This window comes from Rhizoctonia solani, chromosome 11 (assembly GCF_016906535.1).
Source record: "Rhizoctonia solani chromosome 11, complete sequence".
NCBI classification, from domain to species: Eukaryota; Fungi; Basidiomycota; class Agaricomycetes; order Cantharellales; family Ceratobasidiaceae; genus Rhizoctonia; species Rhizoctonia solani.
Genome location: NC_057380.1, coordinates 1,188,231 through 1,213,336, shown reverse-complemented (window position 1 = coordinate 1,213,336; position 25,106 = coordinate 1,188,231). Strand labels below are relative to the sequence as shown.

Genomic DNA, 25,106 nt, shown 5'->3' with positions numbered 1-25,106 from the left:
AACAGCGCGTCAAGCCTTGGCAGGAATGATCCGGTCACAAATATAATTTGATTTTGGGGGCGTATAGTTGGGGTTGAGTAACCGGCTGTAGTGAGTCCACTCTGGATAGTCAATAAGTCAAGCCAGGGCCCCTGAGGCACAGATCAGTGCAGCAACTGCGTGATTTAGTTGGTCCTGAAGCGTCATGCTTCCCATGTGGCTATTGTCGTAGACACACTCGATACCAGGGAATTTATTCCCATTTTCTCGAATTTAAACGAAGACAAACGGACAACATTTTCAATCACGTGACTTCGGCGCTTATATCATACGCTAAGCGCCAAGCCACGTCCCCTTCCGCGCTTACCTCAGCACACGTAGCCACCTCCACCTGATGACATCACTATGACACGTCAGTGACACGTATGCATGAGTAAGGCCAACTGCGGAACGGGGTTCTTATTGGATTACATATTGGATATGATGTATTTGTAATTAGTCACTCTGTAGAATATATAAGGAGGCCAACCAACCATGGTAACACCCAGGTTGATTACCTCTTGTCGCATCCCCATCACTGTACAAGGGCCTTAAGCCCAGTAACCCACTTAGCTACTTAGTCCACACCGCCTTAAGCGGCTCTCTTGCTGTAGTTACATAGTTGGTCATTGCCCTTACGGCCTTGATCACCGTAGTATAGCTGGTCGTTGTCGTAGGATAGCTTGCCGCCGCCTTACGCGGTTCTCCACTTAGATACATCCGGCCGCAAGCGCCAACCCCCTCGACGTCCTTACAGACGTCTAGGACACTAGGTAATCGACCTTAAGTCGGTTGCAAACCGTGCCCACCAAGCACACCCCACTTAGTCTCAACAAACAAAAGGTCCCCTGTACTAGCACAAGGGAAATCACCTGATTGGGCTTGCCTTTCGCTATCAATAATCAAACTAGCGTCGGCCCCAGTAGTACCGAATTGCTATAAGGCAGACGGATTCTAATTGTCCGCGTACCACCGGTCACCGCACCTTTTGTCAGCGGAACTAGTCAGCAGATCCACCCGCTTGCAGAAAACCCGTCCCACATCACGCCCGCACACGGCAGTTGATTGGTTGATAGGGACTGTCCAACGCTAGGCGGTTGACGCAAGTTCTTAGCGCTAGAACAATAAAGCGACCCATAAGTCCTGTCACAGGCACCACTATCCCCCACTCGCCCATCATTACGTCCCGCACCCCCTCTTGCGCTTCCTCTCGCGCTTCCCAACGCGCCACTTCCCACCAAGGCCGCTCATATCCCCATGAGATGGCAACCTGCTCCCGGAGCACCGCTCGTCCCCGTCCCCTCTCGATCAAGGAGAGCTGGGACCCGCTCTTCCGGCAACCGCCAATGAGTCAGGAGATCTCCAACCAGAGGTCTACGGGGAAATATCCCTCAGCCGCGCAATCTCCCTCCTCTTGGGATTGCAAAACCAAGTCATCCGGCTCGAGCGGGAACTCGAGGAAATCAAGGAAGTCAACAAGGAAGCCCAAGACTGGATGGGAGCAGTCAACCAAACCCTCACTCGAATCAAGGCTAGCGGGGGGCCCCAACCCCACACACCAGAAGACCGGAAACCCCCGGCAGTGGAGGCCACGCCCAGGCCCATACCCAAAACCGACACTCTTCCAGCGCCTAGTGCGCCCCTCATTGCCTGGGCTAACCCCACCAAACCCCCCCTCACATTTGCCCAACCAACCCCTGTCCGGGCCCCCCCGAGAGTCCATACTCCCGCTCCACCTTCGCCTATCAGGCTCCAATCCCCCCTTGCCCCTCAACCAGCGGCTCCAGTAGTCGCTTATCAAGCCCCCGTCAAGGTGGACCACCCTGACGCCTATACGGGGAAAATTGGAAACAAGTCCAGGCAATGGCTCACTAGGATGATGGCATGGGTCTGCCTCAATCAGCGGATGTTCCCAACCGATCAGGAGGTCCTATCATTCCTCCTGATGAACATGAAGGACATGGCAGGAGCCTGGGCACACCCCCACCTCGACCAACTAGGGTCCCACAGGGCCATCATTCAAACAGTTGAGGATTTTAAGAGGGAATTCCTGGCCGCATTTGGGAACCCGGATGCCACACGAGCTGCTGAGCAGCAGATCACAAACCTTACTCAGACAGGAACCTGCGCTGAGTACATCACTAAGTTCAGGACCATCGCCATGGACCTGGACTGGAACGACGCCGCCCTTTGTGGGCAATTCGCACGTGGCCTCCACTGGGAGGTCAGCCGTCTCCTCGCCACTCGGGAACGGCGCCCCACCACCCTCCTTGAGCTGCAGAACGCGGCTCTGGTCATTGACAACGCCCTCCGAGAAGAGCGCGCCAGCCACCCGCCTAAGGGTAATAAGTCTGGCACCTCCAACACCACCCCCAATAGGGGGGCAAGTACTGGCCAACAGGCCACGAGACCAGGGCGCCTATCCAGCGATCCTAATTTTGTCTCCGAGGAGGAGCGAAACCGCCGCAGGGCTGAAGGCCTCTGCATCAAATGCGGAAAAGCAGGGCATAAGTTTGCAGAATGCCGCACTGGCTGGAAGGCCACGCCTAAGGAGGAAGGCGTCAAAAAGGAAGCCGCCAAAATTGGCGAAGAGTCTGGACCCGAATCGGGAAAAGACTAAGGGTACCTGCTGCCGCGCGCAAGGACCCCAAGGACTCTGGTTGTTTTGAATTTTGTAACATATCGAATAGTATCAATAGAAATGCCCCACTTTTTACAATTCCAATTCAACCAGAGAAAAAAGCGGAAACATTAGAAGTCCTGATTGATTCAGGCGCCACATCCTCATTCCTCCACCCACGCACTGCCAAGACATTACGCCTCCCCCTTATAGATCTCCCTCATCCCCGTACTGTTACTATGCTTGATGGGTTGAGCCCCCAGGCAGGCAAAATCTGGAAGAAGGCCAACCTAACCTTCTCCCTTGATGGCAAGAAAATGACCAAGACCTTCCTTATCTGCAATACAGGGTCTCACGCCGCCATCTTGGGATTGAAATGGCTAGACGCCCACAACCCAGAAATTGATTGGAACCAACGCACCCTCTCCTTTCCTCATGCCCCACCGGAACACGTGGCCATTGCCGAGGAGGAGGAAGCTGACAAGAACCCCCTTGAAGGAGTACCCCCCAAGTACCATCAATACGCCAAGGTATTTGGAGAGGAAGAATTCAATAAGCTTCCCCCCCACAGGCACTACGATATTGGCATTGAACTTACCAAAGAAGGCCCCCTCAATTCTCCCCTTTATAGTATGACAGACGCTGAGTCTGCCACGCTCAAGGACTGGCTTAGGGATGAGTTGAAAGCAGGGAAGATCCGCCCGAGCAAGTCTTCCATCAGTTCCCCCGTGATGTTTGTCCCCAAAAAGGATGGTTCCCGTTGCTTGGTCGTTGATTACCGTCGCCTCAACAACCGGACAAAGAAAAACGTGTACCCGCTACCCCGTCCCAATGATCTTATGGCCCAACTCCGTGGCGCCAAAATCTTCACCAAGCTAGACCTAAGATGGGGGTACAACAATGTCCAAGTTAAGGAGGGCAATGAATGGAAAACTGCGTTCCGCACCAAGTATGGCTTGTACGAATCCTTAGTCATGACATTTGGCCTCACCAACGCTCCCGCCGCCTTTCAACATTTTATGAACGAGTTGTTTAAAGACCTGTTAGATGTATGCGTCATCATTTACCTCAATGACATCCTGATCTACTCAAAGGATGACGCATCACACACACAACACGTTCATGAAGTCTTACGGCGTCTAATGGAAAATCAGCTGTTCTGCAAAGCGTCTAAATGTACTTTCCACGTTACCTCTGTGGAATACCTTGGGATTATTGTATCCGATAAGGGGTTTAGTCTGGATAAACTCAAGATCCAGGCAGTACAAGAATGGCCGGTGCCCACTAAAGTCAAGGAAGTCCAATTGTTCCTAGGCTTCGCCAATTTCCTCCGCCGATTTGTTGCCAACTTCAGCCATGTGGCTAGGCCGCTACATAACCTAGTCAAGAAGGATACGCCTTGGAAATGGAACACAAAGGAACAGGAAGCATTCCAAGGGCTGAAGGACGCCATAACCAACGCCCCCGTACTCCGTCACGCTGACCCTACCAAGCCTTATTTTCTGGAGACAGACGCTTCCGGCGCAGCCCTAGGTGCTATACTCAGCCAACGGCAGGAAGACGGCCAACTTCATCCTCTTGGCTTCCTATCTGAGTCATTCAAGGGCGCCAAACAGAACTATGACACCCATGACAAGGAGCTGCTAGCCATCATCCGCTCCTTCAAGTATTGGCGTATCTTCTTGGAAGGAACCGTTCACCCTATCACTGTGTTCACTGACCACCGCAACCTGGAATATTGGAAGGAGTCCCGGACATTCAACCGTCAACACGCAAGATGGCACCTACTGTTAGCAGGCTACAACTTCCAAATTGTTTACCGCCCGGGAAAGCAGTCAGGAAAACCCGATGCCCTCTCACGCCGTTCTGATCACGCCGATATTCCACCCGCTGACCAAACCATGCTCCCGGAACCCATATTTGCAAACGTAGCCTTAGTTACGCCAGAGAAGGAATTACAACGCCAGATTGAATCGTCACTCGATCAGGACAAGTCTTTGGAAGAAATCCTACAGTTCCTACAAAACGAGTCCAAAGCCCCACCTTCTATCAAACGCGCATTTAAGGATTACGAAATGGAGGCAGGTCTATTGTTCTACCAAGGACGTATTGTGGTCCCAGATGTGGGCTCTTTGAGGACGGATCTCCTACGGATATTCCACGATAGTCCCTTGGCAGGGCACCCTGGCAGGCAGCGTACCCTAGAACTAGTCTCACGCAACTACTATTGGCCAGGCATCCGAGCAGATACATACTGGCACGTGGATTCCTGTGAAACTTGCCAACGGATCTGGAAACCAAAATACGCTTCCATCCCCCCACAGCCACTCAAACTCCCATCCAGGCCGTGGCAACACGTTTCTTATGACATGATTGTAGATTTACCAAAGGACGGAAGCAACAACTCCATCCTGGTCATAGTAGACAGCTTCACCAAATATGGGATCTTTGTCAAATGCTCCAAAAAGCTGAGAGCACCCAAGCTAGCGGAGTTGTTCCTGGAACACGTATGGAAACGCCATGGAATGCCGGAAAAAACAGTATTGGATAGAGGAAGGGTCTTCAATAACAAATTCTTACGGGCTCTTTACAAACGCCTTGGGATTGACCCGCACTTCTCATTGGCATACCACCCTCAGAGCGACGGCCAAACGGAACAAGTAAACCCCTCCATTGAACACTTCCTTAGAGCATACTCAGGAGTCAACCAAAGGGACTGGACCAAATGGCTTCCGATGGCGGAGTTTGCATACAATAACGCGGTACATAGCAGCACGGGCAAAACTCCCTTTAAAGCTCTGTACGGCTGGGAACCTACCTTAACTCCGTCAAGCGTACCAACAGATGTCCCGGAGGCAGACGACCTTGCCCAAACAATGGAGGCACAATGGAAGGAGGTGGAGTCAGCCCTCCGACAGTCCAAACAAAGGATGACAATCGGAGGAGAAGGAAGCCCAACGGAATTCGAGATTGGAGAAGAAGCCTGGTTGGACGCCAAAAACGTTAACCTTAAAACACTAAGTCCCAAACTAACGGAACAACGTCTGGGACCCTTCAAGGTTATTGAGAAAATCTCCGACCAAGCTTACCGCTTAGAACTCCCCCCAACCATGCGGATTCACAATGTCTTCTATGTGGGACTCTTATCTAAGGTCAAGAGGGACAAAAAGCGTACCTTTGAAAATTGTCCCCTCCAGTCACTGTGGACGGGGAAGAGGAATACGAAGTAGAAGGGATAACAGACATGGAGGAAAGAGACGGAAAATGGTTCTTCAGGGTCAAATGGAAGGGCTACGGACCGGAGGAGAACACGTGGGAGCCCCGAGAGAACCTCAAAAATGCGGGGAAAATTTTGAAAAAATATGAGGAAGAGATGAGAAAAAAGGCCCTCGGCGCTGCCAAGGTCCTTAGAGGGGGGGCAGTGTCGTAGACACACTCGATACCAGGGAATTTATTCCCATTTTCTCGAATTTAAACGAAGACAAACGGACAACATTTTCAATCACGTGACTTCGGCGCTTATATCATACGCTAAGCGCCAAGCCACGTCCCCTTCCGCGCTTACCTCAGCACACGTAGCCACCTCCACCTGATGACATCACTATGACACGTCAGTGACACGTATGCATGAGTAAGGCCGACTGCGGAACGGGGTTCTTATTGGATTACATATTGGATATGATGTATTTGTAACTAGTCACTCTGTAGAATATATAAGGAGGCCAACCGACCATGGTAACACCCAGGTCGATTACCTCTTGTCGCATCCCCATCACTGTACAAGGGCCTTAAGCCCAGTAACCCACTTAGCTACTTAGTCCACACCGCCTTAAGCGGCTCTCTTGCTGTAGTTACATAGTTGGTCATTGCCCTTACGGCCTTGATCACCGTAGTATAGCTGGTCGTTGTCGTAGGATAGCTTGCCGCCGCCTTATGCGGTTCTCCACTTAGATACATCTGGCCGCAAGCGCCAACCCCCTTGACGTCCTTACAGACGTCTAGGACAGCTATAGCTCAAGAAGGGGTTGGGGGCTGGGAGTTCATGCAAGGCTGTAAGATCATTTGGGCTACTATGATCTTGCACATTTGCATCAGGTTCTCCAAACCCGCCGGGTGCCATGCTAGCCAAGGCGGATTTGGCTCTCTGGAAGAGCGCTGGTCTCCAGTTACAAAGTGCCCGACATCGTCCTGCATGCTTGTAGATGCGGGGCAGATTTCTGTCCCAAGCTTTGAGCGTCCATCCGCACACAGAGCTTGCTATGCAATGATAGTATGCGTTGTCTTGACGCAGTGCATCATCACTAGCAGGATGGCATGGCTTGGTGAGCTCACGCGCAAGAAGATCAGGCATAGGACCAGATCAAATTCTACTCCCTGGCAACGAATGCTCACTGTTGTCGATCCAGAGTGGATTGGTCTCAGTTGGAACTGCATCAAAAGCCGGGCCAGCATGTTTGGCTTGCTTTTGCGGTTGGGAGTCTCCACAAGGACGACTGAGAGTGCGTTTCATGGTAGCAGGCATAGACAGAATCGTACTAATACTGCATAATGTAGTGTAAGTTGCGCATATAACATCAGACAGAGATGTAGTTGGCCTCCTTACCTTCAACACCGAGTTGTACAATAGAATGCTCGAATAAAACAATTAATGGTAAAATAAATCTTCATTGAACACGACTATATATACACAGCAGTGCCGGCGTCGAAGACAGAAGAAGCCGGTCGAAATCGAGTCATTGAGGCTAGCTTAGGAAGGAGTCGGGGAGGGCTCGGTCATCGGGGACTAGATGACCAAACAGTACTAGCATGTTCCTAACGGTAAGTCACGTGACGACGTCGGCGACCATGACCGACAATCCTGAGCCCAAGGGCAAAGGCATTAGCTCGCGCTTTTCGAACATTTTGCGTCGTTCTACTCGCTCTACCTCTGATTTGACTGGCATACACGAACATGATATTGCTTCTGATTACCCGACTGTTAGAAAAGTCATCAAAAAACCCAAAAACAACGACTCTAATGACTCCATATCTATTTACGCATCCGATGATTCCGACAAAAAACCCAGAAAAATAGCCAATGTCCCTAACCGTAAGCCTGTATACAAAAATCCATTCTCTGCCATCCCTAGCGGAGGCACACAAGAGGCAGTCGCTAGCGCGCTAGCCGAAACTGACCGCATATCGGACTATACCCTTAGCCCACCCCCCACTGTTCCTCTCGTCGCAAGCCCGCCGAGAAGCTCTGGCGTCGCAAACGCAGGCATCACACTGGTCATCAGCTCCTCACAAGAGTCAGAACAGGTTAGAGATGCCGGCGCGGCGCTGGCGCAACTCACGGAATATACGTTGGACGATGAACCCTCCTCTAGCCCTCCCAAAATCACATACGTTGAAGAGAAGGCCGTATCTAGGCCAGGATCAACCACCCCCACCCGAAACCGCACGAGACCCACCGAAAGACAAGTCACCCCCATGGAAGACTGGGTTTTCAGCAGCCAAGAGCTACACTGGTTTAAACGCCTCGAGGCTGGAGGCTACCCCGACAACGAAGCTCTCGAACGCTGCATCAAGTACTACACCATCACCAACCAAGCCATCGCCAACATCATCGAGAACAGACAACTATATGACGATACCGACGAAGAAAAGAGCAGCACGAACGCATTCATTCAAAAAATCGAAAAACTAGGCAACCAAATCTCTTCAATCGCCGAAAACGCGCTTTACAACGGCACGGAAGCAGGACCAAGTCGTCCGGAATCACCGATGAAGCAAGACGAAGAGGAAGACACATACATGGGCGAACCCGAACCCGGCCCGAACCAACCTAACCCCCTAACCACCGAAATCTGCTGGGGAACCGACGCCAAACCAGGCGAGTGGGGAGGCTACACAAACCCACCAGCACCAACACACTCAGCCACTACCGATCCCACTCAAGCCATGCTCCAGGCGATTTTAACCAAGATGGGGCAGCTCGACGATATCAAGTCCCGACTAGACAAACTCGAAGGCAAATCGCCGCAGGTACACACTGCACAAACGAGCACGTCTAGAAACAAACACACAACTAACCCAAGTCCCGCCCCAACCGTCAACTCCTCACAAACGCGTCCAAGCTTTGCCAATGTCGCGGCAAAGGCGCCAGCCAAAGCCCCGGAGGTCAAAGCCTCTAACATTGCCGCTGCTATCAAGAGGGATATCGCCAAACCGGCGCCCGCACAGAGCGACGACAAGAATTTTGTTGTTCGTTTCAAAACTCTACCCGTCACCCAACCAAACCCCGAAAGCATATTCGTGGCCATGCGAGAATGCCTTGATGCCGCAAACCGCAACCTCGGCAAGGGCAGACTCACAAGAGTCCGGTGGTCACTAAAGGCAAGCCTTCACCTTTCCTTCTCCAATAATGTCTCCGTCACGGCGATTGAAAACGCCATCCCACTGCTCATGGATCGTCTACGACTCCCTGAGTACGAATTCGGACCTGAGGTCCCTTGGAGCAGACTAGTCGTCACCAACGTCCCCACCGGGATGGGCGGCTCTCTCCAACGCATGCGCAACCGCGAGGAGCTAACTCAGCTCCTCAACGAAGCCTTCCCTGACTCCGCCAAATTTGGCTCAGTCAAACTTACCCTCGCACCCGACTGGCTAGCAGACCCCGCGCGATTACAAGCCGAGGGACGCCATGCCTCCACCGTTTCGTTCGCATTTGAAGACGCAGGAGGTCTCACCTCGGCCCGTCTAATGAGCTCACCCAACCTGTTCATCTACGGCAGGAAATGCGAAATCAAGAAGTTTAACCCCAAACCCCTACTGCAAACCTGCACTAAATGCGTTCGCTACGGACACACCGAACGTCAATGCCGAACCAAGAAACCCCGCTGCCACAAATGCGGACGCAACAACCACTCGACCGACGAACACAACGCAGACAACTGCCCCCGATGCATCCGCGAAGGCAAAGGGAACCCATGCGAGTGCGTTTACTGCACATCTTGCAGTCTTCACGGACACCGATTCAACACCACCGAATGCCCCAAAATGTCCGAATTCCGCCGCCCTATCACGCAATTAATTGCAAACCGGTCATCGGTCCGCAATGACTGAAAGACACATCATCCAACTCAACGTGGCAGGATGCAACCCGCGCATGCATGCCCTGCTAAACGAACCACTGTACGCGCACTTTGACATATTTATCTTTCAGGACATATGGTGGGGCCGCATCGGCTCCCAGAAAAATACCAACCCCAATCATCATAATATTTATGGCACGGTCAACTCTCCCAATTATCTATGCGTCGTTCCACCCGGCTTCGAAGAAGCACAAGGCCCGAGCGTCGCCATCTATATCCGCAAAGACCGACACATTCACGCACAATTCTCCAACTGCGTCCCGATCCACCGCGATATCCTCGCACTAGACGTCTCTCTCGAAAACCACAAATTCACCATCATCAACACATACGCACACGGAAAAGACGCCTACAAAACAATCCAACACCTTACCGAACAAATCATCCCAGCCGAACGCCCACTCATCCTAACAGGAGACTTCAACCTCCACCACCCCGATTGGGCCCTCGATAATTCCAAATGGAAAAACAGGCACCCCAACCAAACCGAGAGAGAATTTAGGGACTACGCTGAGTACAACGACCTGACCCTAATGAACACCACCTCCTCCCCCACACGCATTGCACCCAATACCGAATCCAATTCAATCATTGATCTCACCTTTCTTAACCCTAGGGCCGTCGAGGCATGGCCTAACTTCAACTGGGAAGTAGACACGCCCTCGACAGGCAGATCGTGCGGATCGGACCATATGGCCATAACATGGTCGATCCAGCCGTCCGATCAAAACCTGCCTGATGAAGACGCGGTCCAAACACCGCACAGGCAAATCGACCCCAAGCGGGAGGACAAATGGGTGGAAGCTTATGCCAACGCCCTCAAGAAATTCGAACTCCCCGAAGAACCCACTACGGCCGAAGACGCTGACTTGATCACGGGGGCGATCTTGGAAGCGATGTCAACCGCCACGATGAAAACGATGCCCGACGGCAACAAAAAGAAAGGTAGCGGACCAGTCCGATCCCCTTGGTGGAACGCCGAATGCTCAGGCGCCCTCAACGACCTTAAACATAACCCCGAAGGACGCACCCGAGACCAACTACGCGCTACCCTACGCGGCGCCATTAGACGAGCTCGCCGAAACAACGGTGACCGTATACTATCTGAAATACGTACGTCCAAGGTCTTCGAGTCGCTGAAATGGTTCCAAGGAAAAAGACGATCCCTACTGCCCCCGATCAAAAACCCCAACGGCGGCAACACAGCCACGCACCCACACCACAAAGCCGAAAACCTAGCCAAACAATTCTTCCCTACTGTCGCCAATCCCCACATATCCCTACAACCACTTGGGATTAAAGCCATGCCCAAGCGGCCTTTTCAGGAGATATCAGTAGACGAAATTGCTAACGCCATCAAAACACATCCAACAAATCATCACCTGGTGTCTTTGGTTCTAACTACAGGCTGCTAAAGTGGGCTTTCTGGTACGACACATCACTGTTTGCCAGACTCTTCAATCTGTGCCTTAACATTGGATATCACCCCACTGTGCTGCGAAGCTGTGTCATTGCCCCCATACCCAAACCCCGTCGCCAAGACATGTCCCTACCCAAGAACTACAGACCAATTGCCCTATTAGAAACCCTGTCTAAGCTCTTGGAGAAAGTCATTACCACCCGACTCACTTTTGAGGCTGGTAAACACACTCTCATCCCTCATAGCCAATTTGGAGGGAGGGATATCACATCTTGCACCGATGCAGGGATCTGCATGATCCATGACATCAAAACTCACTGGAAGTCAAATCACAGGGTCTCACTCATCACCCTTGACGTCTCTGGATACTTTAACAATGTGGACCACAGCAGACTTATATACACCTTAGACCGCATGGGATACTCCAACCAGATTTGCAATTGGCTCAAGTCATATCTCAGCCACAGAACTGCGCAGTTCAGGGTTGACGGGCACCTCTGCCCTCCCATTGCACTTCCCCCTGTGGGTATTCCCCAAGGTTCTCCACTATCCCCCATATTATCCTCCTTATACTCCACCCCCTTGCTTATTGCTGCACAAGACCCACACGCGCAATCCTTTGCATATATTGATGACTTCACTATACTGGCTTGGGGGAAGTCCCATGAGTATAATGTGTCTACTATGAGGCGGATAGCCACACGCGTGTCCAACACAGCTCTCCAACTTGGCCTTGAATTTGAAATTGATAAGTCAGACCTTATTCACTTCTATCGCAACTCTAATCACTCTTCCAACCCCAGTCTTCACCTTACCCTGAATGGCAAGAACTCCACCATACTGCCTCAAGGATGTATCCGTTGGCTAGGATTCTTCTTAGATAGGAAGCTCTTGTTCAAAGAGCACATCCTGAATTCCGCTAACAAAGCCAAAGCTGTCATAGCCGGACTCAGAATGCTAGCCAACACACAGCGTGGACTCACCATCAAACACGCACGCATCCTATACATCACCTGCGTCATCCCCATCCTCACATATGGATCCCTCTGTGGTTTCTGGGGCGTAGACAGAAGTCGTTGCTTGAACCGCTTAGGAAGGTCCAGAACCAAGGATTGAGATGGCTTCTTGGAGCCTTCAAAACCACTCCCATCCCTGTCTTGAACACCTAGCCTCCATCCCACCCCTGCACATCACGTGCAAGAAGCTCATCATGAATTACGCAACCAAGCTCAGAACCATCCCCAAGTTGTCCCAAGTTGCTAAACGTCTCCCTGAATCATGGGACACGCATACACCCACTCTCAACAGCAACAGGAACAACAAGACCAAGAACTTGGAATCCCCCATCCATTTCATTGCATCACATAGCCACCCACACATCGAGTTTGTCACGCCGCACATCAACCACCCATCCAATCCGTCCATTCCATTCCCTGATCAAATCAAAATCAAGGACACCACCGACGGCCTTAAACGTGACGAATACCGCAACAAAATCCTATCCGAAATCAGCGTGCTGGAAGAATGTCATGCCAGCGTTCTTGGCTACTCAGATGGGCACGCGGCGGTGTCCAATGGCATTCGGAAAGTCGGCGTCGGCTACGTGATACGTGCCGGAAAAAGGACTTTGTCTTCGTCGTCAATCGGAATTGGACCGCGAGCCAACATATACGATGCAGAAATGCTGGGAATTCTATTAGCGTTCATGAAAGCTAAACAAATAGCCGAAAACCAAGGTTACCGCAAAATACGCATCTATTGCGACAACCAGTCCGCTGTTAAATCAATCGCCGACCTCTCGCGACATCCGTGCCAATACGCGTCCAGAATATTCGTCCCCGCCGCCAAGGCATTTGTGGAGGGACACCCAGAACGATCCATACACATCACATGGACGCCCGGACACAACGGAGTCGAAGGCAACGAAAGAGCGGATCGTTTGGCTAACGAAGGAGCTAGAGTGGCCCCGACCCCCTTATTCAATCGCACCATCACATGGGCGAAAGAACAGGCAACACGCAAAACCGTACGTTCATGGAAGAAAGCATGGTACGAGCATTCAGAAACAAGAATAAACTCGAAATACTACATCCCCCGCCCACCCGCGCTCAAATTACATCCCATATTTAACTCAAGCAAATTGGGCAGGGACATCGAGTGCCGCCTCGTACAATACCTCACCGGGCACGGCCATTATGGCGAGTACCACGCACAATTCCATCACGACGTAGATCCCAGGTGTGCCTGCGGGGAGTCGGTAGAGACTATCTTTCATTTAACCACCTCCTGTCCCGCTACGGCGGGACACAGGGGGATACTTAGTGAGTTTTCCACCAACATTAACGATCCCACACTGTTTGGCTCCCTCGCAGGTCTCGAAGCAGTCGCAAAGTTCATTGCCAAGACGGGCATAGGCCGAAGACGAGGAGGCCCGCAGGCAGCCGCTCAAACCATGTAGTATATACGCCCTTAAGGCCGCCACTTCATTCCCGCCCTTACGGCCTCTACCCCGAGTTAGGCCTTAAGCCACTTGTATGTCGCCACGCGACTCTTCCATTTGTTCTCTGACCGTGCTACTGTCTCTGTTGTTTCCTCTTTCTCCTGCTGTTTCCCTCCTGTGCTTCCTTCTTCTGCGTTTTGTGTTGTAGCTTTCACGGTTCGGTTCTTGTTTTGTGAGCGGTTTGCCTAGTTCGCATGTAGCTCCCGTATTGTTTTATATATGGAAATGTACCAAAAAAAAAAAAAAAAAAAAAAAGGTAAGTCACGTGACCTACCAGTTACTAACCAAACACTTGCACGCTTACTCCTCACCCGGTTAGGTTGGTTTCCAATACTAGCCGCACCCTAACTCTAGCACAAGCAAGTTGGCTCGGCTCGGCTCAACTCGGCTCATACGCAACACTACCTCATAGTTTCCTGGCTCCAGGCTGTTGACAAAATGGCATACGAACTGATTTTAGATATCATTCAAGCACACCAATAAACAAACACCAAATACAGTATACGCGACGCCCACAGAAGAACCCAAACCAACGACCAACGTGTAGGATTACAAACAACAAGATCATGTCCAATAATAAACCACCTCGGCTTTAATCTACTTGTGAAGAAAAGTGTGATTATTCTATAGTCCCACGACGGTTAGGTGTCAAAGCAGTGCCACTCGACAACCCGTTTACAGATATCCTTCTCGCGCGTTTAATCGCCAAGTTGGCAGGAGAATTGGCAGGAGCGCCCCCGCCCCCCGCAGCAGCCACCGTGGTCAATCGCGTAGATGGCGCTATCGGACGACCAGCAGTCGCATGTACACCTTCAGATTGGTCAGCCAGTTTGAAACAGACGAAAATATTTAACCTACCCGGCTGGCTGGGTGTATGATTAGGTGTCGCAGATTTCCTGGAGCCGCCGCTTGGCCCACCAGAGGCACGATTCCTAGGATCTTGTTAATCTACATTTCGCCTAATCAGCAATGTAGCTACTAACCTCTTTTTAATCACATCTGTTTTCAATGACATTGGCCTTGTTACTCCATGTAACTTCTATTCGTACAGGGGCGTCAGTAGGGCCGAAAAGGAACAGTGCCAAATTAACCCACATAAAATAATCCACACGCATTGCAAAGAGGATTACCGTCTGGATCACGCCGCCATAATGGAGTGGTCGTGGTTTGGCAATTGGTACAAACGGTGGGGGTGCCGTCGTCGTCTGCATTCCCGCCTACGTTATCCTTGGATCCTTGCGCTCTTCCCAGGGGCTTCTTTGTCGACGAATTGGCCCTATCTTTGATACTACTTGGGCCAGATCCTGGTGCTGATGTGGACTCGCCTTCCTTTTGCGCTTGAGGTGTTGGAGCTTGGCTAGGTCGGGAGGGTTCAGGACTAGCTGTGGAACTCGACGCAAACCCCAGCTATCACTTGAAGGACTGGGGCCGTAAACGCCTGCAAGGTCACCAGTGAGAACATGCGTGGGGTCCACGTGCGTGAACGGGTGGGGAAGAGAATTTTCAAGACCCGAATGAGATATTGATCCGTCTAGATTCGTCTGGCCAACCGAGTTTTCGACCCCTGAAGGATCCAAATTGCTGCTGCCAGGATAGAGCACGTTCATGAAATAGTTATAGTCCAGTGGCCCATCTGGACCCACGTTGTCAAGCCCGGCGTTAACAATTGACATTGTGACAGCGTTATAACGGGCTTCGCTTTCGGCTACTGCAGCATGCGCCGCGGCGGAAAGTGCCTGACTCGAGGGGTCAAACATAAATCCAGTGGGGAGCCCTTGGTTTAAACCCGCGGAATCTCGGCTTGCCACCAGACCCCCGATGCCCATTGAATGACCCAAAAACCCAGCTTGGCCAGGAGAGAGCGTATGGCTGGGTGAGATAGATAGCCTCCCATCGGAATGTTTTTCGTCGAGGCCCCTGGAAGGCAGATCGAAAAAATTGTCGGCGCCAGGTGGGGCATGATGGCTGTATGGAGTTGAAGGGAAAGAACTTGTTCCGCTAACTGCCTCGTCTAACGATCGTACGATATCCGGAGTGGCATCGCCGTAAGCAGTAAAGGATGTCTGGATATAAATTCGATTGGCTCCTCGATGTTCAAGACGAGAAACTGATAAACTCACATTGTCGCTCCAGGTGCGAGTGGCCTGCCATTATATTGATGTCGGCCTCGGATAACAGCATTATGAGCTGCGAAATCGGGTCTCTGGACGGTGTGATCAAAGCTTGTCTTGCGCACCCGTCTCGGGAAGTAATCCTCTCCATCGGCACCATGGTCAGCACCAACCGCAAATCCACCCTGAGTGATATCATATGCCGGTACTGATTGTGGCATGTGCCCTAACGAATGGTGATATGCAGGCGTGGGCGATGCGCGCCCAGTTCCAGCCGGACGAATGGGGATGGGAACCGACGAGGAGTTTTTGGTTAGGGAGGCTTGCCCTCTTCTGGAATAGGCTCAGGTTCGTTGCGCTGACCAATAAACTGAGCGTCTTGAGCTTTGCCTTGAGCGAGGAGCGCGTGTGAATGGGCTTCACTGGCATCCCACTCGCCACGTGGTCGGGGAGCATCCCAAGGGGGGCGAGAGCGTGAACGACTACCAGCTCGCCAGTCCATGGAGATACGAGATCGTGAACGCGAAACTGCTCGCCAATCCATGGCGTCATCGGGTCTGCAATGGTGCAATCGATGAGCAAAATAAAGTTTAAATAGCGAACATGGGAGGAGGGATAAGATTGCCAGGACGAACACCAAGGTTGTACTTATATAGATCGAGACAGTCAGAAGCACGTACTCGGGTAGAACGCCATTACTGCCTTCCTCGGCCGCGAAGCCCTGAACGACCACGCGTGCCTTGCCCTTGTCCGGCCTTCGTCCGCGCTGATGCTCCTCCTGTTTAACTTCCTTGGATTGCTCCTTATCAATACCCTTATCCTTATCCTTATCCTGCTCGCCATCTGCTTTGGTCTGACCTAGGTCTTTCGCCCCGGGCTCATCAACCTTGGTCACCTCAGACTGTACATCGTCTCCTTCCCTCGCGTCAGACGCAGGTTTCTTTTTGAGAGCCATGGCCATCATTCTCCAGGTGAGATTCTCCATACGCTGTTGGTGCGGAAGAGTGGCTCTCGTTTTAGCGTACATCTTCCAGACCTGAGCTGCCAGTGGATGTTCCCCGCGGCCGGACTCATTGTCAACTCCTGTACACCCAGCGCCGCTCGGAGTTGGGGAATCCCCACTGAATGCGCCCGGGCTACCCACTGGTGAGGCTGCAAACGTGACTGTCGGCCGGCGCGCCGTCGAGTTGGCCGATTGGTTGCCACCAGCGGGAGCCGGGCGATTGGAGAAGAAATCATCGGCCAGAATGTCTGATAGTATCGAAGGAGAATGACGACCATCAGGACTATCTTTGAAAGTCGTCTTGCCTTTAGAAACTACGGGAGATGGATGACCTGTAAGGGGTGGAGAGACAGATGAGGCTGACGATACCGGGCCAGTAGTAAAAGAGGAGAGAGCGGCAGATGTGGTAGTGGAGGTGGTAGGGGTACCGGGTGAAGTACCTGTTGTTCTATTGAGCTTTGGTGCACAACCCCATGTGTTCCAATTTCCGGCTGGGTATCCGTCTTGGGAATGGGTACGGTTGTTGGCGACATCCACAGTGATGGAGGCAGGTTCGGTCGAATGTGTGGTACTGGCGCCGCCCTGGGTAAACTGGGGTATCCGGCCTGAAACTGTGCGGCGGACCAAGCGGGGAACCCAGGAGTGAGTCCCGCGCGCGCAGCCATCTCGTAAGATAGTGGACCGTACGGTGTCATGATCGCTCCACCGATCCCTCCTAGCCCCATCCCAAAGCCAAGATTTTCGAGGGCAGCTTCTTGAACTATCGACTGTCCTGCAGCCGAATCGGGGTGATAGACTGGTTCGGGTAGAGGCTTAGATTCGAGCAGACCGAGGCTAGATTTATCGAGACCAGTCTTGCGCTTTGTTCTGGCACTCGAATAATCGAAGGGGGCCGTGCTAGAGGATCCGCCAGAGGTTGATGTAGCTTGTTCGACTTCACGGTGATGATTGAGACGAAGCGGGCTGGAAGGAAGACTTGGGGTGTTAACTCGGCTGTTGTGTGAAGAACCCACAGGCGACGACCCAGTCTGAACTTTAAGACGGCCTGGTTTGGCTTTCGCTTGATTCGACATCATGTTGGCCTGTAGGTTGGCCCATGGGGATGTGAGATTTGTTTGCATCAGGGCCGCCGCGGCTCGTTGTGCGGCTATTTGCTGTAATACTTGAGTTGGGTCGGCCATCGCCAGCGGATGTGATGGTGGAAATCCAGGGAGGCTGCCCGGCAGAATGGTGGGGTCGTGGAATGGAATGGGGGGACTGGGAAACGCGCCAAGACTTGAAGGGTTGAATCCAGTCATCCCAGCCAAATCTATACCGGGTGCTGGCTGGTTGCGACTAAGAGGGCGTCCGAAGGAATCGTTTGGCCGGGATGATTCGTCGTTTGATGTAAGGTCGAATCCCCATGGGTTGGTCATCGCAGCCTATGCCGCTCATAAATTAATTAAATAATTAAATTAATACAAAATACGCACCTTATCCGGTGAAGGGGAAGAAACCGAAGCAGTCGAGTCCATGGCTAGATCTGAAATGAATAAATAAGTACTCTTGGTGAGGCCACACGGCGAGTGCGCTGCTGGCACACACCTTCAACGGAGCACACTGACCTCCAGTTGAAAATTCAACTGTATTTGCTGGCACGATACGCGGGGCCGCTATCAGAGGGCTCGAGGTCGTTGTGGCCGGCAGTGAGGAGAGACTTCTCCTGGTCTGGACGGTTGAGGCGTGGCCTACTTGCTCAACACCTCTGATTGGATGCTACTCCGGACCGATCTTCTCCGATCGTATGCCATACAGCAACAAACAACCTATTTGGGCTTTTCATGATTGCCGCCTGGCGCCTCCGGTGAATTGTACCCCACCGGCCGTGGGGCCACCGTCGCTATTTTTCTATCGAACACCGTTACAAGGGGCAATCGTAATGTCATCAACAACTTGGTCATCGCAGACCAGCTTCTGTCCCCACTTTCACATTCCCCCTCCCCCAAAAAATCCCATATCCCTACCTGTGTTTACCCGGGCGAGTGTAATTTAGCATTTCAACCAATTTCAGAATCTATTCGTCTTCGACACACCGTGCATCATACTGTAAATCTGCGGTCCCTCCTGGCCCTTACCTCCATCGATTATCACTCCTTTCCCAGACTGAACATTTTACCATGAATCGCTGGCCCTGTTGCACGCTCCTAGGAAGCGGCTCCCGGTCTAATTACCAGTTTCATAATCTGATTTGGCAACAAAGCTAAAGTATTTCTCCGATCCACCTGGATCTCCTGTCAATCTCAACATCATTACATGAGCATTACCCAACTAATGTGAAAGTCTTCTGGGATGTACAAACTTACTTCTCGACCTCTGTTGCCCTAGATCTAGCTTCGAAGCCCACCGGCACCGGATGTCATCCCCGAACCGACTGATCTCGATTGTCCTAAACTTGGTGGCTGAGCCAGACAGCTCCATCACTTCATAATGATTTCACCTTCCTGAACCCCCTTCTGTTACTGGGTGGTGTGGCTCTCGGCCAAACTCGGTCCATCATATTCCACATTTTTCCCCATCATGCACACACACCATTCTTACAGTCCCACTCACAACCATAACACTCGCCAAAAGCTCGAGAGTCCATGACGGTTTGTCCTAGTCCTCTCAAATGGCCGCAATTGCAGTGATTCGTCCAACATGATCCCGCTGCTCTGCACTGGGAATGGCTCTCCCTCGAGCATACAATGCATGAGCTGATATGTGAGACGATATTACTGGCGACCTACCGGAACCCACAGTTTGAACTGGGGATTCTCCGCAGTCACGGCGAACCCCCAGCGTGGCTTGCGAAAGCAATGTTCTTTTTTGTACAACAAAAATCATGGGTTCATCTTTTGGGACAGTACTATGTTACGGCGTAAAATTCAACAAGGAAATATGTCAACAGGACATACGCAGGCAGTAGAAGAAGTGAGACATGAGACATCGTGTGCAGGCTAAGACAGATGCACCAAAATAAACTTATAATTAATTAGGGTAATCCTTACTGGCAATTTTAGCAAATTTCGAGTCATATACTGTCCCAAGCAAAGACCCGACCGCCTCTAAGATGACTTTTGGTGTCAGTATATACCCATGGTTCAACCCACAAGACGGATTCAATACTATAACGATGCGAGTTTTGGGGCGTAAGCTGGGGTACTATCTCCAATCAACCTCCAACAATTGTGTCATCTGATGCATATTCGGACGGTTCAGTAACTTTATTTCTGCGAATAGTTTTCAGTTTGCACCCGGCTCGGGTTTGTGGCTCTATTCCGCAAAGGTAACTTCTTAAAGCGGCAATAGGTTCTGACTTCGTAGTGACCTCACTGACCCTAACTAAATCATCCTTACGCGAACGAGTCACATACTACCTCAAGTGTCTTGCCTCGCCAAGTATTCACGTCTGCACCCTCGATCGACTCATAAGCCAACGCTATCTCCATGAGTACTCCCGTAATTGGTGGCTCAGACTCAGGTCCACCTCTATTGTACGTTGTACCGCCGACCTTACAGCTCGAAGAAGCATGTATTCCAGGCACCCGCCAATCGATCATAACCACCATCACCAATTGGCTCAACTCTACGAATATCACATCCTCCAAGGTCCTATGGCTAGCCGATATCAGTGGAAGTGGTAAATCAGCCGTTGCACGCCACATTGGTTACACCACTACGCAATCCAACCAATTATTATGCTCGTTCTTCTTCAAGAGAGACATTGAAAACCAGTCCAACACTAGCCAGGTTATCTCTAGCATGGCTCGCGAGATTGCCAGAGGTAGCGGGGCAATTGCAGCAGAGATAGCTCAGGCTGGCTCGTTAGGTGAAGGCGCTGGATATGTAGAAGCCTTCCACTCTCAGATTACAGTCCCTTTGAGCCGCCATCCACCCGAACGACCCTCCTTGATTCTTATCGACGCACTGGACGAATCAGGCACTCCAGATAGACGCGCTCACTTTCTTGATGCTTTAGTTCGCGAGGTACCCCTCTTACCAACAACAGTAAAGATCATGCTTACCAGCAAACCAGCTCAAGATATCGACGATGCTCTGAATAAGCTATCCACTGTTACAGTCGATGATGACGATGAGCTCGAAGTCTATCGACTCACTTTTGATGTATATGGCCAAGACAACCGACGTGACTTGCGCAGGTATATCTCTCACTCTTTCGAACGCATTGCACGACTCAGGCGGTCTAATGGCTTCTCTCTGCCCGAGGTCTGGCCATCGAACCAACAGAAACAAAGTCTGGTGGCACATGCGAATGGCTTATTTCTCTGGGTCACGGTTGCTGCTGATTACGTGGCTTGCGCCAATGATCCAGAAGATGCACTGGAAGCCCTTCTCGCACTGCAAAACCGACCCAACCCTGAAGCGGCCATTGATGCTCTGTACAAGCACATCCTGCGGTCAGCCGAATCGAACCCCGACTTTAATTTTCCGACATACTATGATATACTTGACTTGGTACTCTCGGCTCCCAACCCTCTGACTCTAAGTGAACTATGCGCTACTACTAAGCGAGATGTAGGCCCAACGGTATGCTGTTTGCTGCCAGTCTTGCGCGCCGCACCATTTGTTCGCATCGTACACCAGTCTTTTCGAGAATACGTCCGTGATGGTCAAAAGTGCGAAACTAGATTCCTCATTTCTCGAGGCACACCAGCAACGAATGACGCCGAAGTACCTCGCTCTCCAATCAAGGCCAAGTCACGTCAGAGTTCTATGGGTAACAATACCGTGTACCCCGGCTTTCCACTTGTACGTCCCATTGTTGAGCTTATTTCTAGTCCCTCTCATAACTCCTCTCCAGCCGAGTCTTGCTACTGTAGCATCATACCCATATGCTGAGTTGCTGGCTCCTGATATAGGAGATCAAATCGATCCGAATTCTGTGTCTCAGTATCCCGCCGCCAGGGGTGCTTTTGGAGATATTTGGAGGGCAAAACACCTCGATGGACGTGACGTAGCGATTAAATCCATTCGATTATATGGATCTCTTGCTTCATTAGGCCGACACAAACTCGAAAAGGTAACCATACGTATGTTATGTCCGCTTACATGCTGATGAGGTTGCAGAGTTCAGTTAAAGAGCTGATGGTGTGGGCCAGATTGGATCACCCCAATGTATTGCGTTTGTTGGGTATTTGTGTTTTTGGCGGTGAGATCGGGATGGTATCCGAGTGGATGCCGAAAGGCAATGTGACCGAGTTCACGATTAATCACCCAAATGCCAACAAACTCAAGCTGGTGAGTGATTCGCGCCACACAGGTACCCTCCATGCCCAGGCTGATATTGGTTTCAGTGCTCGGAGATCGCTGATGGGCTGGCGTATCTGCACAATGAAGGAATCGTGTGTACACTCGGCCCTGTCATTGAACCACACTACTGACATAATACAATCCATAGATTCATGGCGACCTTAAGGGAGTAGGTAGTCTATGATGTCTTATCGGTGAGATGCTAATCTCATACAGGGGAATGTGGTAATTGCGGCTGATGGATCAGCGCGGCTTGTTGACTTTGGCCTGGCAAAGCTGACTGAGGAGGCGCTGAAGTTTTCGACGACATCTGCTCAGCGCGGGACAACTCGGTGGATGGTAGGTAGCTATGAGAATCTAAGAAAAGCCTATACTGATATGGTGAAGCCTCATGAATTGATGAACCCAGCGGAGGAATCGAGAGCAGTGATTACATTTGCGTCCGACGTATATGCGCTTGGAATGGTAGGTGTCCCGGCTTTCACTCCCTTTCCCTGCTGATATCCATTTTTGTCCATAGACCTTCTTGGTACGTATGCTTGAAATATCTGTCACTAGAATCAACTAGAGCATTCAAGCGTAGGAGATCTACACGGGCAATCCGCCATTCATGGAGATGCGTAATGATTTTCAAGTTATGTTTGCGGTAATCCAGGGAACTCTGCCTCAGCGACCGTCACCAGAGGCTTCTCCACAGCTGATAAACCAGATGTGGGATCTGATGACATGGTGCTGGGCTAGGAACAATGAGAGGCGACCGAACGCCATGACCGTATCTGTAATGACTCGGGGCCTGTTACACAACAAGGAATTTGGCTCACAGCATTAGTAATATGCGTACTGGAGGGGGAGCAGACAAAGAATGCATAAAATTTCCAAAGTTCGGCAGTTGGTGAGAATGCAGTCGCCATGAAGCATGATATCAACGAGGAAACAATAGCCGGTTCGGAGATGCGGGCAATCCAAGAATTCACGGTGTAATTTGCTTGAATCACTCATTGAGTACATTAACCGAGACAGCAATCATCCACTGTATTTCTCTAGATAGTACAAATGCCATTTCTATATCATAAAACAGTAGTAAAATAAATCCTACGAAGAGTCTAATGAACAACAAATATACACTAAGCAGCAAAAATATTGCAACCCCCATGAGGAATAGCTGGAGGCCAAGCAACACACTTTCAGGTATAGGTTTATATACAAGATCTGTAGACCTATATGAGAGCTAGGTGATGTCAAAAAACAGGGTGAAAATACCAATCTTGGTGTGCTAAACAGGGAGGATAAGAAACAGGGGTTTTTCCAGCCTGCCAACCAGTAAATATCTTGCTCAGAGCTGCTAATGAAACTTGAAGAGAAACAAAATCTGAGTAGTATAGCACTTTCAAGCATGCAGATCTGTGCGCTTGTTGTGGAGATATGCGCCTTCAGATCTAGGGAGGGTTACTAGGAAACCTCCCATTTTCAGCAATTTCCAATCAGTCTCCTAGTAACCCCTCCTACATTGGAAGGCGCATATCTCCACAACAAGCGCACAGATCTGCATGCTTGAAAGTGCTATACTACTCAGATTTTGTTTCTCTTCAAGTTTCATTAGCAGCTCTGAGCAAGATATTTACTGGTTGGCAGGCTGGAAAAACCCCTGTTTCTTATCCTCCCTGTTTAGCACACCAAGATTGGTATTTTCACCCTGTTTTTTGACATCACCTAGCTCTCATATAGGTCTACAGATCTTGTATATAAACCTATACCTGAAAGTGTGTTGCTTGGCCTCCAGCTATTCCTCATGGGGGTTGCAATATTTTTGCTGCTTAGTGTACAGGGCTGCTGTTAGTGCGATTGTTTATGCACATATAGCGAATCGAGTTGGGTAGTCCAGTCGACTGAATGAATATAGCATCCAATTATGGAAGCTTGGTCTTCGATTAAGCGAAAGGTGAGCTCCGTGTTGCAATTTTTCCCTCTCAGACTCCCATAACTTCTTTTAGGAGCGTGGATAGTACGGACGATATCACATGATCCTCAAGAACCAGCGCCTCAGTTGAATATAGAAGACGGCCGCCAGCGGAAAACCCTGATAAAGATCCACCCCAGCAGCTTAAACAACGATTCCAGTGAGAATTTGGTCATACGAGTACATACCATGTGCATTGATTGCTGTTCAGGCGCATGTATACGACTAAATTCCGCCTTCTATGGAGCTGTCCCAGTGCTCGGCAGTCAGCTGGCCGTTCTTTTTCCGAATGAATCAGAATGTACTCCGCATAACGCATGGTCTACGCTCTCATGTAAATAACCGAGTAAATGCAGCCCAGCGTATAAATACAGCAACGCAACGACCCAGTTACTCTCACCTACACCTACTCTTGCGTTCGTTATCCTTCGCCTTTCACATTATGCGTTTTACCGCCGTTATCGCTATGGTTACTGCTCTCAGCACACTCGCGATGGGTGTAGCCATTGACGAGCGTGGTGAGTAGTAGGAAATGACCCAGAGTGGGCGGATAGATAACTCATGACTGGCTACAGCGGTTTGCGGGTCCGAATACCCTCCAGCTCAGTGTCAAAAAGGAACTCAAGCGTGCTGTGATCTCTGCTGCAAGTGGTGAGTAGCCTGCCATTCTACGCGTTCCTGGCCATGGCTTAAGTTTTCCTTTGAAAATAGGGTGAACACCGGCGTTCCCTCTTACCAAAACATGGGATACGAGAAGATATGCAGGTGCTAGGCGCAAAGTGTAGTTCATTACACGGCTGCCTGGAAAGATGTACTCCATCTATACATATGTATACCATGTACATGGAATCGACTTAGTTTTAGTCCGGCTGTTGTGTAACTCTAAAGCCGACCGAGAACTAAAATCATAACAACCATGATCACGCGCATACACAGACCGTTGTCAGATAATTCAAGTGGTGGTGCCTCCGAGTCCACGAAAATCACAAAACCTGGATATGAACTTAATTTTTGGTAGGGAAGCATTGGAGTTATCATTATAGCCCAAACTG

The 25,106-nt window shown here is 50.8% G+C and overlaps 8 protein-coding genes across 8 annotated transcripts; 6 read left to right on the top strand and 2 right to left on the bottom strand.

Annotated features, from left to right (window-relative positions):
* Positions 1 to 384: 384 nt before the first annotated feature.
* Positions 385 to 2,638, top strand: RhiXN_10412 (Retrotransposable element Tf2 protein; the record flags this gene model as incomplete). The annotated part of the gene is made up of 2 exons (XM_043330228.1): positions 385 to 391; positions 1,281 to 2,638. The coding sequence occupies 2 exons, from the start codon at positions 385 to 387 to the stop codon at positions 2,636 to 2,638; spliced, it is 1,365 nt and encodes a 454-aa protein (XP_043184325.1).
* A 239-nt stretch (positions 2,639 to 2,877) lies between these two features.
* On the top strand, positions 2,878 to 6,068 carry RhiXN_10411 (Retrotransposable element Tf2 protein; the record flags this gene model as incomplete). The annotated part of the gene is made up of 2 exons (XM_043330227.1): positions 2,878 to 5,809; positions 5,836 to 6,068. The coding sequence occupies 2 exons, from the start codon at positions 2,878 to 2,880 to the stop codon at positions 6,066 to 6,068; spliced, it is 3,165 nt and encodes a 1,054-aa protein (XP_043184324.1).
* Positions 6,069 to 7,483: 1,415 nt separating this feature from the next.
* Positions 7,484 to 12,310, top strand: RhiXN_10410 (Reverse transcriptase (RNA-dependent DNA polymerase); the record flags this gene model as incomplete). Its single annotated transcript, XM_043330226.1, has 3 exons — positions 7,484 to 9,730; positions 9,846 to 11,159; positions 11,192 to 12,310. The coding sequence occupies 3 exons, from the start codon at positions 7,484 to 7,486 to the stop codon at positions 12,308 to 12,310; spliced, it is 4,680 nt and encodes a 1,559-aa protein (XP_043184323.1).
* Positions 12,311 to 12,404: 94 nt separating this feature from the next.
* On the top strand, positions 12,405 to 13,652 carry RhiXN_10409 (RNase H domain-containing protein; the record flags this gene model as incomplete). Its single annotated transcript, XM_043330225.1, has 1 exon — positions 12,405 to 13,652. One exon carries the CDS (start codon positions 12,405 to 12,407, stop codon positions 13,650 to 13,652), a length of 1,248 nt encoding a protein of 415 aa, XP_043184322.1.
* A 661-nt stretch (positions 13,653 to 14,313) lies between these two features.
* Positions 14,314 to 16,026, bottom strand: RhiXN_10408 (GATA type zinc finger; the record flags this gene model as incomplete). The annotated part of the gene is made up of 7 exons (XM_043330224.1): positions 14,314 to 14,504; positions 14,553 to 14,626; positions 14,678 to 14,733; positions 14,790 to 15,046; positions 15,097 to 15,757; positions 15,815 to 15,838; positions 15,931 to 16,026. The coding sequence occupies 7 exons, from the start codon at positions 16,024 to 16,026 to the stop codon at positions 14,314 to 14,316; spliced, it is 1,359 nt and encodes a 452-aa protein (XP_043184321.1).
* A 92-nt stretch (positions 16,027 to 16,118) lies between these two features.
* Positions 16,119 to 18,322, bottom strand: RhiXN_10407 (GATA type zinc finger; the record flags this gene model as incomplete). The annotated part of the gene is made up of 4 exons (XM_043330223.1): positions 16,119 to 16,362; positions 16,486 to 17,122; positions 17,173 to 18,229; positions 18,281 to 18,322. 4 exons carry the CDS (start codon positions 18,320 to 18,322, stop codon positions 16,119 to 16,121), a joined length of 1,980 nt encoding a protein of 659 aa, XP_043184320.1.
* Positions 18,323 to 20,273: 1,951 nt separating this feature from the next.
* Positions 20,274 to 23,078, top strand: RhiXN_10406 (Tyrosine kinase family catalytic domain protein; the record flags this gene model as incomplete). Its single annotated transcript, XM_043330222.1, has 9 exons — positions 20,274 to 21,596; positions 21,649 to 21,867; positions 21,915 to 22,085; positions 22,142 to 22,189; positions 22,246 to 22,266; positions 22,314 to 22,562; positions 22,618 to 22,626; positions 22,681 to 22,925; positions 22,979 to 23,078. 9 exons carry the CDS (start codon positions 20,274 to 20,276, stop codon positions 23,076 to 23,078), a joined length of 2,385 nt encoding a protein of 794 aa, XP_043184319.1.
* Positions 23,079 to 24,496: 1,418 nt separating this feature from the next.
* On the top strand, positions 24,497 to 24,826 carry RhiXN_10405 (proteoglycan 4; the record flags this gene model as incomplete). The annotated part of the gene is made up of 3 exons (XM_043330221.1): positions 24,497 to 24,572; positions 24,630 to 24,705; positions 24,766 to 24,826. The coding sequence occupies 3 exons, from the start codon at positions 24,497 to 24,499 to the stop codon at positions 24,824 to 24,826; spliced, it is 213 nt and encodes a 70-aa protein (XP_043184318.1).
* Positions 24,827 to 25,106: the final 280 nt, after the last annotated feature.